Here is a 15,815-nt window from a genome sequence, read left to right as displayed (position 1 = left end):
GAGTGTATTCCATTCACCTCCAGCTAGCTACATAAACAGACACATCTGATGTGTTTTTGCAAAAAAAAAAAGGAGGGGTCACATCTTACTGGGTTTGATTTCTAGGATGGCTTCTCTGGGCCTGGAAGTCACAGCAAGTTAGCAAACCATGAAAGCCAGTTTTCTGTGTGGTCCCTTTACACTAGCAAAGTGACTACCTCTCCTCAAATGTGCAAAGCTTAGACAGACTCTCACCAAGTCCACTGTTCCCTATTTGCAGCCTGTCGCCATTTCCCCTGACTTCCATCTTAATTGGGCTGCTAAAAGGGGTGCGTGTGGATATGGGAGACAATGATGATGAAGACCTCCGGGGGATGGGATGCGGTCCAAGTTACCATCCAGACTCCCCCCCTTTCTCCAAAACTAGGAGCTATCAACAGGGCAAGCCGTGGGAAAGATGCTGGGAGGTCGCTGTGTCAGTTGTGGTCGATGTTTCTTGAAAACCAGATCTTTAATTTTGAAATTATGGGGTCTGGAAGAGAGGCACAACCCTCTCTCTCCTCTGCTGTTTCTCCCCTGGAGCCTGATCCCACTGGCCCCACTCTGCAAAAAAAAAGAAGCAGCCCACTAGTTATTGTCCCTCTCTCCTCCATGGGTTCCCAACCCCCCTTGTCAATATATTATATATAGCATTAGAATGCATGGACCATATCCCTTTATCTCCCTTAAGCTCCATTTACCACTGTATGTATTTTTGCATATTTATATTGTAAACCGCCTTGTGATTTTCGGGCGGAGGGCGGTATAGGGATTTAATAATAATAATAATAATTCCAGACTTGATGAGGTGCCCTGGTCACTAATCTCACCTTCCCCTCCCTCCTCTTAACAGACCAGAATCCACTTGCTTTCCCGAGAAAGAACCAGCACCCAGATCTCCTGATCTCCCTACCACTTGGCATATTACTACTCTTCAGCCAACTAGTCCTCATGCCCCACCAATGGCTACCAGCCGGCCCAGGACTCTAAAAGGGGTCACTGTTGCCACCCCCTAACCATTGCAGCCCCCCACTAACCTAGGAGAACTCTCCCTGCTCTGAATCTGGTCACCTTAACCTAATTCTGCCCTGAGCGCTATAAATATGGGATCCTCTCAGCCACTCTCTCTCTCTTTCTTACCCCCCCCACCCCGTTTCCTCCCCGCCCACACCACCACCACCAACTGTTCTCATAAGACTCTCCTCTCATTCCAGCCAGGTGGAGGCGCCAGCCCTTTTATTGGACACACTGAAGAAAGAAAGAAAAGAAGAAGGAACGAAAAAAAAATGAAAAAGAAAAAATAACCAAGGGGGAACAATTCCCCCACAAAGGAAAAGTACATCAGCAGTCACGATCAGTGCAGACCCTTTCCTGGCATGCAGAGATCTGCGTTTCCAACCCCCAGCGCACCTCGGCCCCTCCATCCTTCCTTCCTCCCTTCTCCCCACCCTCCACCCCACACCTCGCCTCTTTGCAACAAGACACACGCGCGCCCTGCTGACACCTGGGCCAAAGGGAAAAATCTGTCCTCACTGGAGTGCGCTTTCTGAATCTGCCTCCCCCCTCCACTGCGTGGGTCTGGAATGCACTTCTTTTGCAAAGGGGGCGGGTGCAAATCATGAATTGGGGTCCCATCCCAGCGCGGGCCTTTTCCTCATCCCACACCCCAACTCAAGAAGGGCATGGAGTTTTTTGCCTGCAATGAGAGGGGTTCTTGTGACCCAGAGGCTTCAGCGCAAGAGTGTCCCTCCTCCCTCCGGCCCCTCTGACCAGATGGACAAGGGGTGGCGTGGGGGGGGAGAGGCATTGGTGTGGGCCCAGCCTCCCCCAGCTAGATACTCCTTTTCCTAGCTTGTGTGCACTCCAGGGGCATGAAAGGGGTCCTTGGCATCCGGAGGCAAAGGAGCCCATTGCTAGGGGCCCGAGGTCCCTTCTCCCCACCCCAAGAAAATATCTGAGTGGGCTGGGCTCCCCTAAAGTTGCTGGGTGTTGCCATTCAAATGGTGCGTGTGTGCCTCGTCTTGTGATCGTGGGGCAAGGCTTACCTGGGCCCCCCAATATGTTATTCAAGTCGGCACCCCTGTCCTGAGGTGACAGGGCGTCCCCAACTAGCAGGGTGTGCTCTGTGTGGCAGATCAGAGAGAACTCTGCACCCCCCCACCCCGCCCCCCACGGTGTTGGGGAAGGGCGAGCCTCCCCGGCAGAGAGCGCCAATGCAACAGGACGGGTTACGTTTCGAAGTCGCACGCCTCTCCGTCTGCCGAAGGCTTCTCCCCCATCCCCCTAAGACCCCCAACGTCAGTCTATAAGATTGCCCAGCTGTGCCCCTGGAGGAGGGGGAGGGGGATCCTGCGTGAAACCCTGGAGAGGCGCTGCCCGTCCAGTGCTGATCTGGAGGGACCCCTGTTCTTAAAGTTCCTGGTTCAGACGTTCCCAGCATTGTATGGCGTTTCTTGTGTCCCAGCCAGGGAGGGACAGCTCTGGTCCAGTGTCAAGAGTCTCTTTGCCACAGCAGCCTTCCAGCTGGCCTGGCCTGGGTCTCTGGGCTCTCTTCCCAGTAGTTCAGGGACAGAACATCTGCCCCACATTTCAGGAAGTTCCAGGCTCAATCCGTAGTGGCATCTCCAGGCAGGCCCGGAATTATCCCCCATCTAAAACCCAGGAGAGCTGCTGCCAGTCCGTGTAGACAATACTGAACCAGATGGACCAATGATCGGGTTCCTACGTTGCTCCAAGCCAAGTAAGAGGCCTCTGTCGTTTCCTGGTTGTGGTCAGATATAACTGACCACATGTGGTGTTGGTTTTCTGAGGATCCAGCTTTCCTGCCAGCTGTGAGCAGCGGAGTGTTCTGTGCCAGCCAGGCGTGGGGGGGCACAGCGCAGCTGGCCGGCCCAGGGCTCAGACGCTGGTTCTGCACGTGGCCGGCTGGCCGGGCCTGGAGGCCGTCGGGGGAGCCCCTTTGCCCGCCGAGCTGATCACCCACCGGTAGCACTGGGTGACGCTGCGGCTCTTGGCCTGGGCACCGCAGCGGGTGCAGTAGACGATGCCCAGTGCCAGCATGATGACCACGAAGACGCAGATGGGCACCAGCAGCGCCACCAGCAGCCACCGGTCATCCCTCCGCTGCCGCTCGGGCGCCCCGTCGGGGGTTGGAGTGGCGGGGGGAGCAGAAGTGGGGGGCGCTGCTCGGACTCCCCCGACCACCGCGGGACCCTCCTCCTCACTAGGCGAATCAGCCGAGACGGGAGGGCGGTGGAGGGGAGGCGGAGCGATCGTCGGAGCGAGCGGGGCCGTCGGGGATGTGGGATCCGCCAGCAGCGAAGGGGGACTCGGGGTGTCTCGGGGGGCGTTCGTTACGGGGAACGGCGAGGGGGATCGGGAGGCAGTGGGGAGGCCCCAAGCAGCGGTGGGGGTGGAGTTGGGGGGCATGCGAGAACGTCGGGAGGAGGTGCTGGCGTCTAAAAGGGGCGCGGTCGACTTCGGGTTTGGGGGTTCCGTGGCCGGCAGCATGCGGGGAACCAGGCGGGGGTCTGCGGGGAAGAACGGAGAGGCGACTCTGGCGTCCTGGAAAACGGAGAGGTGCTCGGAAAGGGCCAGGTTGTGATCGCTGTCATCCTCTTCCTCGACGCCGTCCTCGAGCTCGCCCTCCATCTCCAAACCCAGCCCGTCGTCGAGGTGGTGTAGGAAGCCGGCTCCGTGGTAGCTCTGGGCGGTGGCCATTGGGGGTGGGTGGGGCGCGGGGCTGCAGGTGATGCCGTCGGGCTCCAAGTCGTAGCCCTCGGTGCAGTAGCACTCGAAGCCCCCGACGTAGTTGACGCACATCTGCTGGCACACGCCGGGGATCTGGCACTCGTCGGTGTCGGCGCAGCGGCCGGGCTCCTCCTCCGACGGGCTGAAGCCCAGGTGGCAGCGGCACACGAAAGAGCCGTCGGTGTTCTCGCACTGGTGCTCGCAAGGCGCCTCCGCGCACTCGTCCAGGTCCTCGCACAGGTGCCCGTCGCTGCCCAGCTCGTAGCCCGCGGGGCATTGACACCGGTACCCGTCTGCCGCCTCCCCGTCGGCCACGCAGCCGAACTGGCACGGGCGGCCCCGGCAGGCGTCTCCGTCGGCGCCGCCGTCGTGGTGGGTGTGGGAGGCGCAGGAGTGTCCGTCGGGGAGCAGGAAGTACCCGGCGTGGCACTCGCAGGAGTAGCCCGAGCCCTCGTCCAGGCAGAGCTGCTGGCACCCACCGTTGTCCCCCTCGCACCAGCTGTGCTGATAGATGGCCTCCCGGCACAGCGGCGCCTCCTTGGACCAGGCCACGCTGCCGTCCTCCTTCTGCATGCACAGTACCGACACCGCCGGCCCTGCCCGGCCGCAGGTCACGGCAGCCACCGTGCCGAAGGGGACGTAGCGGAGGGCGCCGCTGGCCGGGCCGAACGGGGTGCTGTAGGCGACCGTCGAGGCTCCTCCACCTCCTCCTCCTCCTTCCTCCTCCTCCTCCATCTCCTCCTCCTCTTCCGCCAGGCCCGCGCACATCCCCTGGAAGGAGAAGCGGCAGAGGTAGCCGTCGACTGGGACGGTGCACGAGCCGTCGAGCCACTGCAGGTCCAGCTCGCCCAGCACCACGCACCGGGGCGCAGCACAGCTGGGTCCCCCGACGCCGCTGCTAGGCGAGCGCGCCCAGTTGGTGTAGGACGTGTCTTGGTCGCCCGTCGTCCAAGTGAAGCCCCGCAGCGGCCGTTGCGGGAAGCACTGGCGCGGCTGGCGCTGCAGCCCGATCCAGAGGAGCCGCTGCGGGCCTTGCGCGTGGCCGCCGCCCCCTCGAACATCGCGGAGCAGCTCGGCCACCTGGGCCGCCTCCTCGGGGTACTTCAGCGTGGCCAGGTTGCCCCCCAGCTCCCGGCACCCGCGCCAGGCGTCCAGGAAGCTGCGGCGCTGGAAGTAGACGGCGTAGCAGCCGTCGGGGCCGCAGGCGGCCTGCGCCTCTTGCGCCCCGGCGCCGGGAAGCCGCCAAGCTACAAGCAGCAGCGCCAGCAGCAGCAGCCGCGGCCTGGGCCATCCTCGTCCTCCTCTTCGCCGGAGCATCGCCCTGCCCTGCCGCGCCGCTGCGGTCCAGCGCTCTGACAGCCCGGGGGCCCCCCATTCCCCTTCCTTTCCCCTTTTTCCCAGCCAGGGTGGGATGGGGAGGAGCCGCAGACGGAGCGGGCGTCCCACTCCCCGCCTTTGCCCTTCTAAGGCGCCGATCTGAGCCCCTGCCAGGAGGGAACCGGAGTCGGGGAAGAATAAGAGGAGGAGGAGGAAGAAGGAAACCTCCAGCGCGGCGAGAGAGCGGGAGGGAGGCAGGCAGGGAGGCCACAGACAGACGGAGAAAGACCCCCACCCGGAATCCTGCCCCGGCTACTTAGCAGAGAGAGACTCGCAAAAGCAGCCCGGACCCTCTCAGTTCTTCTCTATCTTCCTCCTGCCCCTTCCCTTGCTCTCTAACTCAGGTGGGGAGCTTTTTTTCCAGACAAGGGGCCACATTCCTTTCTGGGTGCCCTTCCAAGGGCCGCATGGTGAGTGGGGCCACAAGCAAAAGAGCACAAGGAGAACCCTCAGGTCCCCCACCCCTGCTCTAACCACTAGGTCCAACTTTATTCTGAGCCAGTGTGACCTCAGCTGAAGTACTGCGAGTGCAGGATGAGAAGTCCAGAAGCAGATATAGACAAATTGGTTCAGCGTTGAATCATAGAATTGTAGAGTTGGAAGGGACCACATGGGTCATCTAGTCCAACCCCCTGAAATGCAGGAATCTGTTGCCCAACATGGGACTCGAACCCATGACCCTGTGATTAGGAGTCTCTTGCTCTACTGACTGAGCTATACTGATTCAGCCCCCAAATGTAGGCTTGGGTTTAAAGGGGGTCTGGAAAGGTTGCAAATACCTTTCTCTAGCCTGCTGTTGTTGTTATTTAGTCATTCAGTCATGTCCGACTCTTCGTGACCCCATGGACCAGAGCACGCCAGTGGCGTAGCGTGGGTTGTCAGCACCCGGGGCAAGGCAAGTAATTTACGCCCCCTAACCCGTGGATTTGCGCCCCCTAACCCATTGATTTGCCCTAACCCCAGATGTTGCGCCCGGTGCGGTCCGCCCCCCCTGCACCCCCCACGCTACGCCACTGGAGCACGCCAGGCACTCCTGTCTTCCACTGCCTCCCACAGTTTGGTCAAACTCATGCTGGTAACATGGAGAACACTGTCCAACCATCTTGTCCTCTGTCGTCCCCTTCTCCTTGTGCCCTCCATCTTTCCCAACATCAGGGTCTTTTCCAGGGAGTCTTCCCTTCTCATGAGGTGGCCAAAGTATTGGAGTCTCAACTTTAGGATCTGTCCTTCCAGTGAGCACTCAGGGCTGATTTCCTTCAGAATGGATAGGTTTGATCTTCTTGCAGTCCATGGGACTCTCAAGAGTCTCCTCCAGCACCATAATTCAAAAGCATCAATTCTTCGGCAATCAGCCTTCTTGATGGTCCAGCTCTCACTTCCATACATCACTACTGGGAAGACCATTGCTTTGACTATACGGACCTTTGTTGGCGAGGTGACGTCTCTGCTTTTTAAGATGCTGTCTAGGCTTGTCAGTTTTTGTACAGCCCGTGGTACAAAAATAAAAAAAATGTACACAGATTTCCCAGTGACATGTGGCCCCTGGAAAGTGGCCCCGAAGGGAACGTGGCCCTTGGGCTGAGAGAGCGTTCCAGTTCAACCAGCAGAGGCTCACATTTTAGGGGTGTTCCTCCCTGCACTCACATTCACACGCTGCCATGTGTTCCTCTTCCAGCCTCTCCATTCAGACTGATAGGCGGGGGAGCGGGGGGGGGGGGGAGGACTGGGAAGGTGCAGATGTGGCACAGGGAGGTCGGGGTCCCTCGTCAACAGCAAGGAAATAAGTGGAATTCCTTTTGCGTGGGAAACGGCAGGGGAGATTTTTTTGGGGGGGGAGGGATGGGATGGAGCACTTATATTGCAGGGAGGGGGGCTGCTGGGGAGGGAAGGGAGAGGAACCCTGCAGTTACTGCCAGCCTTGAATCAATTAATGCAAAGGCCTGCTAGAGAAATGAAGCTGATGCTGGCAGAAGCCCCCCACCCACCCACCAGACCCACCCGCCTTCCCTCGACCTCCTATCTCCATTGTGTAGAGACTTGGCTCTCTCCCTTTATTCGCACAACCGCACACAGGCCTCTCCCGGCCATTCCAAGTGTGCAGGGGAGGAGGAAAGGAGGTTCCCCCCACACAAACACACACACAATCCCAAGACGTCCTTCAGATGGGATGTCTCTGGCTTGGCTAAGGCCCATCGTTCCCCAGCTGCACCTATTTACCAGGGAGAGACCCTGTTCTCTGCTTTGCGTGTCCCCATAAATCACGGCCTGCCTGTTATCACTGTTCCTGCCCTCCCAGGAATGCCTTGTTAAAATGGTTTTGGCAGCGCGAAACCGTGTGGAAGCACCGAGCTGGGTGGGAACTCTGAAAGCGTCTCATCGGCAGCAGGGGTCGCCAACGTGGTGCCCATGGGTGCAGTGGCACCTGCAAAGCCTCTGAGCTCCTGCCACAAATCACTGCTCACTTGGTCATGAGGTGGGGTGTGTGTGTGGCAGTATCCTGTTTCTCCCTTGAAAAGCGCATAGAAGGAAGGAGGAAGAGTGGTGATCTCTCCCGCTTTTGTGCTCTTTCAGCTTTATGTGCTTTTCCAAGCGCAAATTAATTCTGTTGGAACGGATCCTGCTTATAATTCTGATCTTTGGAGAAAGTGAAATGCATGCATGTAGCCTTCTGTGTGTGTGTGTGTGTGTGTGTGTGTGTCTCCAGGAGGTGGGAAATCTGGGGGAGTGGGTGTGAATTGACTTGAATTTCTCCCCCTATCCTTCCCAGCCATGGGGAGGGGCCCAGGCATGCAACAAGGAAGAGCCACCACAGGCAGCAGAAGCCCCCCCCCCAAGGCAGCACCCCCATGGGCACCCTTCTCTGCCCCCCCATCCCCACCACTGGCAGAGAAGCAGCACAGGCATCTGTGCTGATCTGGGGTGAGATTGTGCCCATTTCCGTCAAGATCACGCCAAAATCGCATGAGATCTTGCAGCGTATGCGAGGTCTCATAGGAAATCGGAGCAATCTCACCAGAAATCAGTGCGGGCACCGCTTCTCTGCCAGCAGCTGAGGGGGCAAGGTGGGCAGCACAGGCGGCAGGGCAGGCCAGCACCTCCTGTTTTGTCTCAGGCGCTTGCAATGAGGGCAACCTCAGACACACCTCACACACCTCGAGTTGGAAGTTTGGGTGCAACCCAGCCTGCAAAAGAGGGGTTTGCATGGATTTAAGATAAAGTGAGGAACCCCCAGATTCCCATAATGTACCCATCTCTATGCTGATCTCTCCCTTTTCCTGCTTATTGTGGTTTAGGTTGCATCCTGTCTGCAACTTCCTCTTCCTTGTACGACTCTCTCAGACCTGGAGGTGAGAGGTCACACTTGACCCTCTTGAGGAAAGAAAAGCAGCAAGTGCTGTGTGCCTGTGTCTTGTTCTTGTCTCAACTAGCTAGTTCACAACTAGACACCTTTTCTATCCAAGTAGTGCATTTCCTATAATAAGCAACTTTTTAAATTTATTTTCTGCTCTCTAACCAAGATTCCCAAAGGCAGATCCTGCTTACTTTGCATTCCAAATGGCTTCAGTATGCAATTGGCCCAGTTCTCCCATACAAAGCTCTCTTAACATAGCTCTGGGTCATTTTTGCAGCCCTAAGAATCTAGGGTTGCCTTGGCTCAACCTTCTTCCAAACCAGTCTTGTATTTTAATCATGCTGCTGAAGGCTTCGTCTTGAGCTTCTCGCAGGAGGGATTCATCAGTGGAAGAGTATCTGTTCAGCAATTGCATGGTATGTTGGATAAAAAATAACTAAATAACTAAATAACTAAATAACTAAATAACTAAATAACTAAATAACTAAATAACTAAATAACTAAATAACTAAATAACTAAATAACTAAATAACTAAATAACTAAATAACTAAATAACTAAATAACTAAATAACAAGAGACATTTATTCTCATTACTTGCAAGCCCCACACACTGTTTCCTTTGGGTCATTGTCTCTCAAGGGGATGATGAAAGCAGTAATTCATTCCATGCAACACACCCTCCAATGAAAATAGGGATATCCTATTTTATGTTGTTGTTGTTGTTGTTGTTGTTGTTGTTGTTGTTGTTGTTGTTGTTGTTGTTGTTATAACCTGCCCATCTGACTGGGTTGCCCCAGCCACTCTTGGCGGCTCCCAACATATATAAAAACATAATAAAACATTAATAAACATTCCCTGTACAGGGCTGCCTTCAGATGAATTCTAAAGGTTGTATAGTTACTTATCTCCTTGTCTCGGGGGTCTCATGACTCCATTCCCTCCAACATTTCTCTGATGAAAATTGTTGTTGTTTAGTCATTTAGTCGTGTCCTACTCTTCGTGACCCCATGGACCAGAGCATGCCAAGCACGCCTGTCTTCCACTGCCTCCCGCAGTTTGGTCAGACTCATGTTTGTAGCTTCGAGAACACTGCCCAACCATCTCGTCCTCTGTCGTCCCCTTCTCCTTGTGCCCTCCATCTTTCCCAACATCAGGGTCTTTTCCAGGGAGTCTTCCCTTCTCATGAGGTGGCCAAAGTATTGGAGCCTCAGCTTCAGGATCTGTCCTTCCAGTGAGCACTCAGGGCTAATTTCCTTAAGAATGGATGTGTTTGATCTTCTTGCAGTCCATGGGACTCTCAAGCGTCTCCTCCAGCACCATAATTCAAAAGCATCAATTCTTTGGCAGTCAGCCTTCTTTATGGTCCAGCTCTCACTTCCATACATCACTACTGGGAAAATAGGGACAGTCTAAGGAGAAGCATTACATCCCGTGATCAAATAAGAGACTAGGATGGCTTCTGTAAATCCAGGACTGTCCCTGGAAAACAGGGACACTTGGAGGTGTCTGCATGCAACAATCACATGATATGATGTTTTAGGATCAACTGTGTTACTTGAACAACTCTCAAGTGCATTGAAAAACATTGTTCGTTTATTTCACCAACCACCAGGTGGCATCGTTCAGCTTCATCCTGCTGGCAAGCAACAACCTAACTTAAAAGAACGCTGAAGGAACTGGAAGGATGTTCCCAGAAAGATCTATAGAGAGCTTCTTTTAACAAATAGGGTACACAGGAAGCTGTAGACGGCTGGCTTTCTCACCAGTTTGGAGGCTCACCAAAACCATACCCTGAGCATCTTCTGGCCAGTGGAAGGTGGGGCAGGGAGAGGCAGTCTTGCAAGACGTTTTACTTGGGCTGGGTTTGTGGTGGTGGCTGAGGTCAAGCTGCTACAGGGGCGGGTTTCAAAATTTATGATGTGGATTATCTGATTTTCCTTGCCGAATGTTCTTAAACATCTTGTTTAAAACCTTGGGGATGGGGCGGGCTAGAGAGGGGAACGGGGAAAGAAAACATGCTGTCCTTTGCAACGCATCATGTCCTTATGTCAGGAGCTCCCACGTCGCTAATATGCTGGGGGAAAATGTATGCGCTCAGATGAAGGACATTAATGAATAAGCGCAGAGGCATGATGGAGGTCCCTCAGCGGCAGGCCGGGGGGAGGAGGTCCCTGGATCTCTCCCGGAGTTTAAGAATAAATAGTTTTCTTCTCCCTCGTGCTCCTCCTCCTCCCCCCAGCCCCCGTCTCCCGGCTGCTGCACTTTTGCAGAATGCCTTAAACGTTTCTTGCGCACGTTGTCATGTTCTTCGGCGATGAACTTGTGACTTCTCTCTCTGTTGGCACAGCTTTTTAACCACTCTCTGGAGCGCCGCACCGAAAAGCAGGAGAGCATAAGGAGAGGCCTGCCAGCTGGATCAGGCCAAAGGCCCATGTAGTCCAGTGTCCTGGTCTCACAGTGGCCAGCCAGAGGATTCAATGGGAAGGCGGCAGGCAGGACTTGAGCGCAAGCTGCAACTCTCCCCAATTGTAACGGCCAGCAGTTGGTGACATGCTGCCTCCAAAAGTGGAGGGAGAACTCAGCTGTCATGGCTACTGTGATAGGAATTTTGAGGTCTTGGATATATGTTCAATGTTCATAAGTGTACCAACCAAGCATGTACATAGATCAGCACAGGAAGACCGACCTGAAACCATTTTTTATTCCCAAACTGACCTCTGCAAGGTCAAAATGGAAAAGCCTCCGCATTGTCTTTTCCTTCACAAATCCTGTCTTAAGGACACATTTAAGATATGAATAGGGTGTGAGGCTGTGACCTGGCTCAGGAACTAAGTATTTATCATTACAAAAGACTGGCCAGGCTCCCCAGGCAATCCGATCAAGTGACCCTTAAACAGGTAACCTGTCAGACAGGTGGTAAACAAACCAATCAGATTTCTGCTGTGAACCGCCCTTTCTGTGATGTAGGTGTGATGTATGGAGGGGTGGTCTTGGTCTACAGGATGGGAATTTCAAAAGTCTTTATAAGCCCTTGCACAGCATTTTTGTGGATCCTCCTCCTTTCCTGCGAGTGAGGGGAGCACCCTGTTGCAACAGATCAATAAACATCAAGCTTACTAGCTGCTTTGCTTCTCAATATTATCTGGTTGGCCTCTGTTATTTTCTCCTACCAATAGGGAACCTATATAAGGACTCTATATGGACTCTTGGATACCCCATAAGGGAAAAAGGGCAGATTTTGTTTACAACACTACTACCCAGTGCCGCAAAGGAACACTGCAGATACTGTAGGCCCTTCCTATCTGCTATAGGGAGTTTGGGGTCTGGGCGTTGTATTTAGGGGTTTGGGCATGTGATCCTTTTTCAGAACAAATTGAAAATTTAGCAAGGAAGTCCAGCACAGAATTGCAGGGGCCACAGCACCTTTCTTCTTCTTCTTTCTCTTCTGTTATTATTATTATTATTATTATTATTATTATTATTATTATTAAATTTTGTATGCTTTATATTAAGTGGGTTACCAGTACGAAATTAACCCATGTAATTAAAACACTCAATAAATCCGTTCCATCAAAACAGCAAAGCATCTGCAATTAGCGTGCGCAGTAAAACAAGCCAATTAAAACGGCATAACAATCACAAGGGTTAAGGCAGCAATTAGCACGGGCGGTTTAGGTCAGGAGATTGGGGGAACGCTTGTCTCAACTGGTGTGTCTTCAAGGGCTGGTGGAATGCCAGGACTCTCGTATTTCAGCAGAAATTATGCTCATCAGCTCTAAGTTTGCAGCTACGCATATTAATTGCACAAATCTGGATCAACTTTTCAAACTAAAATATCACCTTAGCAGCAAGGAAGGGTTCATCTGCTAATTTTGGTTTCCCCGTTTCTTGTTTTTCCAATATATCTGCAACAATTTGTAATAATAATAATAATAATAATAATAATGGGTTTAAAACAACAGCAGCACATACATAAAGCCAGTCCAAATCCAAAAGATACCAAATGCACTTTACCCTACTGTATCTGTTTTTTTAAGATCACTTGGCTGAAGAACTGCATTGCAAAATTAAGAGAAATGCGAGTTTCAAAGGATGGCTACGTTGTGGTGGCAGTGGCAACAAAGCTGAATAGAATGTTTTTATTGATTTTTCAGTTACTCCGTAGGTCTTTTCAGTCCTGAATTATTATTTGTGATATACCTCTGTGAATGAATGTGCAAATATACTGCTTTTCAGCATGGAGGTGGGGGGGTGGGGGGTCCGTACCTCCCTGTAGGAAAAGGGTAAAGGAGATCCAAGGAGCAAATAAAAAGACACAGTGGGGGAGAATGAGAAATATTATGAGTTGCATCCAGCTAAGCAGACCCATTGAAATCAATGGACTTAAAGATAGCTGTGGCTATTAATTTCCCTGCTCACTGGAAGGACAGATCGTGAAGCTGAGGCTCCAATACTTTGGCCACCTAATGAGAAGAGAAGACTCCCTGGAAAAGACCCTGATGTTGGGAAAGATGGAGGGCACAAGGAGAAGGGGACGACAGAGGACAAGATGGTTGGACAGTGTTCTCGAAGCTAGCAGCATGAGTTTGACCAAACTGCGGGAGGCAGTGGAAGACAGGAGTGCTTGGCGTGCTCTGGTCCATGGGGTCACGAAGAGTCGGACACGACTAAACAACAACAACATTAATTTCCCTGGGCCTCCTCTGATCAGGACTTAGTTGGAGACAACTCAGTAGAAAGAACTGTATACAGTAATAGAAAGACCGTGACGAATTTTCAGAGATGTAAATCCTCTCTTGCTCTTTACATATATTTTTTTCAAGATCTGGGGCAATGAATACGGCACCACCTGGAGGCAGAGTGTGCAAAATACAACTCTTCCTTTGGGGTTTGTTCTTAATCAGTCAATCAATCTAAATAAATAAGAGTTAAATACTCAGCTAAGTGCACAGGGAGCATAGAAATTAATAAATATTAATCTATTATCAATTACTCAATATGCCACTTAATGCCAAGATTGCTAAGTAGTTTACAAATAAAATGCTAAGCAGTTTGCAAGTATGTAAAAGGCATTGAAACATACACCCCCGCCACTTATGAAAAAAAATGCACAATTAAAATTCATCCCATTAAAGCGTTAAATTATAATCATCCACGATTAAGATATGGAATGAAACAACCCCATTAAAAGAGGGCAGCAATTAATAGCAAGAGACGCAGGTAAGCAAGCAGGTGGGTCTTCAGTAGACTCTTGAACGCCGGCTGGTGAATTTGAAGCAGCGAGTCTTTTGGTTTGGTTCTGCTGGGTTCCAGCTGGGGTGAGCATTCGAGGGAATGGCATGGCTGATCAAATGGTCAGAGAGGCTCTGGAGCAGAGGGCTACGACTCTGGAAAGTTAAAAGCTGGTTTAAACGGACTCTGGTCTGTGGGTGGCATTCTGCCTTTGCCCATCACTGGATAATTTTTTTGACTTTTTAAACGGAAAGGTCGTGGTCTGGGAGCAGAGGGCATTTAAGGGAGCATGACAGGTTCACCCGCCAAACTGAGAGAGCACCAAAGGGGTGCCAGAACAATGATGGACAACAGAAGGAATGAGGAGGCACTGGATTTTGGTGTTGCACAGGGAGCTGCTGAAATGTTATAGTACAAATCCTCCACCGCTGGGTGGATAGACTCTGAACACTGTGATGTTTGTGGAGTGGTGGAAATAGTTAACCTTGTTCTCTGGGGCTGTTTGCAGTCCGCAGAAGGGCAGAGGACCTCTCATACACAGGCTTCATGATTTGGGGGTTGCAAATTTGTCTGAAGGAGTCACACTCCCCTATAAGACTCTCTGGGGTTTGGTGTTGGAGGGTTGATGGCAGTTTGTGAAAAATATGAGGCTCCGTGGAAGGCTGCAACTGAAACAGAATTGCAGAGTTGCCAGTAGGTGGCAGTAGCGGGGCCCTTCCGCGGCCTCACTACCCCACTAAACCCCGATGAGGAGGAATGCCAATGCAGATGGGGGTGTTTCATATTTCATATGTTCCACCTTCACTGTTGAAGGCAGGATGCCTTTGAATACTAATCACTGAGAATCACAGGTGGGCAGAGTGCTGTGGTCCTGCTTGAGACATCTGGCTGGCCACGGTGAGAACAGGACATGAGACCGGGTGGACTTTATGGGATGTTAGCATCTCCAAATTGCATATGTAAAGCGCTAATTGCAAGAGCTATAGAACTCTATGATGCCATACACCTCTGTGACGGTTATTTTCAGTTGATACAGTTATCACAGTTTTAACAGAGCAGCAAGTATGTTATGTTGTGCGGCTGTGTACCTCAGTTAGTCTGTAACAGTTTAATCCAGTGTTTCCCAAACTTGGGTCTCCAGCTGTTTTTGGACTACAACTCCCATTATCCCTTGCTATCAGGATCAGTGGTTGGGGATTGTAGTCCAAAAGCAGCTGGAGACCCAAGTTTGGGAAACACTGGCTTAATCTATGTCAGACGTATTAGCAACTTGTAGAAAAAAGACAGTCACGGAACCGAGAAATTACACAAAACAAATGAAATACCGTGAAAATCCCTGAAACGAGAAGTAATCGACTAGAAATATTATCTTAAAGAATTAAACTAAATAACAAAAATCAAAAAGTTTAAGGAAAAAATTAGAAAAACCTAGAGTTGAACAAAGCCTTAACGGGATGCCAGCTACAAACTTCGTTTCACTGAACTATTCAGTTTCCTCAGAAGGAAATAGAGAAATCATAAACCTTAAATGATTTTAAACAAACTCAAAGTTTTTTTTGTAAACTCTGGGGAGCGTATTAGCAACTTAAGCATCACCTGCCTGTTTTGTATATTTTAATCTGCAACTGCAAGTGCATGCACTAGAAGTTATTTGTTCTTTAAACTTTAAAAGAAAGTGTCGTTTTTCTAGGAGGGAAAAGAGAACTAATTAAAGAGCCAAATGACCCAGGGCTGACTTCTGCAAAACTGCTAAATGGGAACTGGAGCTCATTTCCCCAGACTTTTGGCCTGATCCAGCTGTGGGGCTCTTCTTCGTATGTTCTTACGTCTAGCTTGGAGTGCATCCTAAACACCAGTTTGGCTTCAGAGGTGGCTGTCCCCAATATTCGTTCACAGCAATTGGAACTTGGAGATTTGTCCTATATGAGAACAGAACACAGAAATTCCCCATCCGTAGCACACAATGGCATGGTGCTCAAGTCTGTGGTGCAGGAGCTCACCATGATGGCCGCCACAGCCCACGGAGGGTCCATAAGTATTGGCAGCTATGCTGCTCCATTTCCCCACTCCATCCATTAAAAGTAG

At 51.8% G+C, this 15,815-nt stretch overlaps 1 protein-coding gene across 1 annotated transcript; it reads right to left on the bottom strand.

Moving 5' to 3' along the window:
• Window positions 1-1,226: 1,226 nt before the first annotated feature.
• CD248 (CD248 molecule) lies at window positions 1,227-5,168 on the bottom strand. The gene has a single exon (XM_083590889.1). It carries the CDS (start codon window positions 5,083-5,085, stop codon window positions 2,917-2,919), a length of 2,169 nt encoding a protein of 722 aa, XP_083447015.1. The 5' UTR covers window positions 5,086-5,168; the 3' UTR covers window positions 1,227-2,916.
• Between the last annotated feature and the right edge of the window lie 10,647 nt (window positions 5,169-15,815).

Source organism: Podarcis filfolensis (genome assembly GCF_964270895.1).
Source record: "Podarcis filfolensis genome assembly, chromosome: 16".
Lineage (NCBI taxonomy): Eukaryota > Metazoa > Chordata > Lepidosauria > Squamata > Lacertidae > Podarcis > Podarcis filfolensis.
This window is presented reverse-complemented; position numbering and strand designations above follow the sequence as displayed.

What these genes read in the sequence shown, in the direction of transcription:
- CD248 (XM_083590889.1), bottom strand. Translation starts at nt 5,085, where the DNA reads ATGCTCCGGCGAAGAGGAGGACGAGGATGGCCCAGGCCGCGGCTGCTG.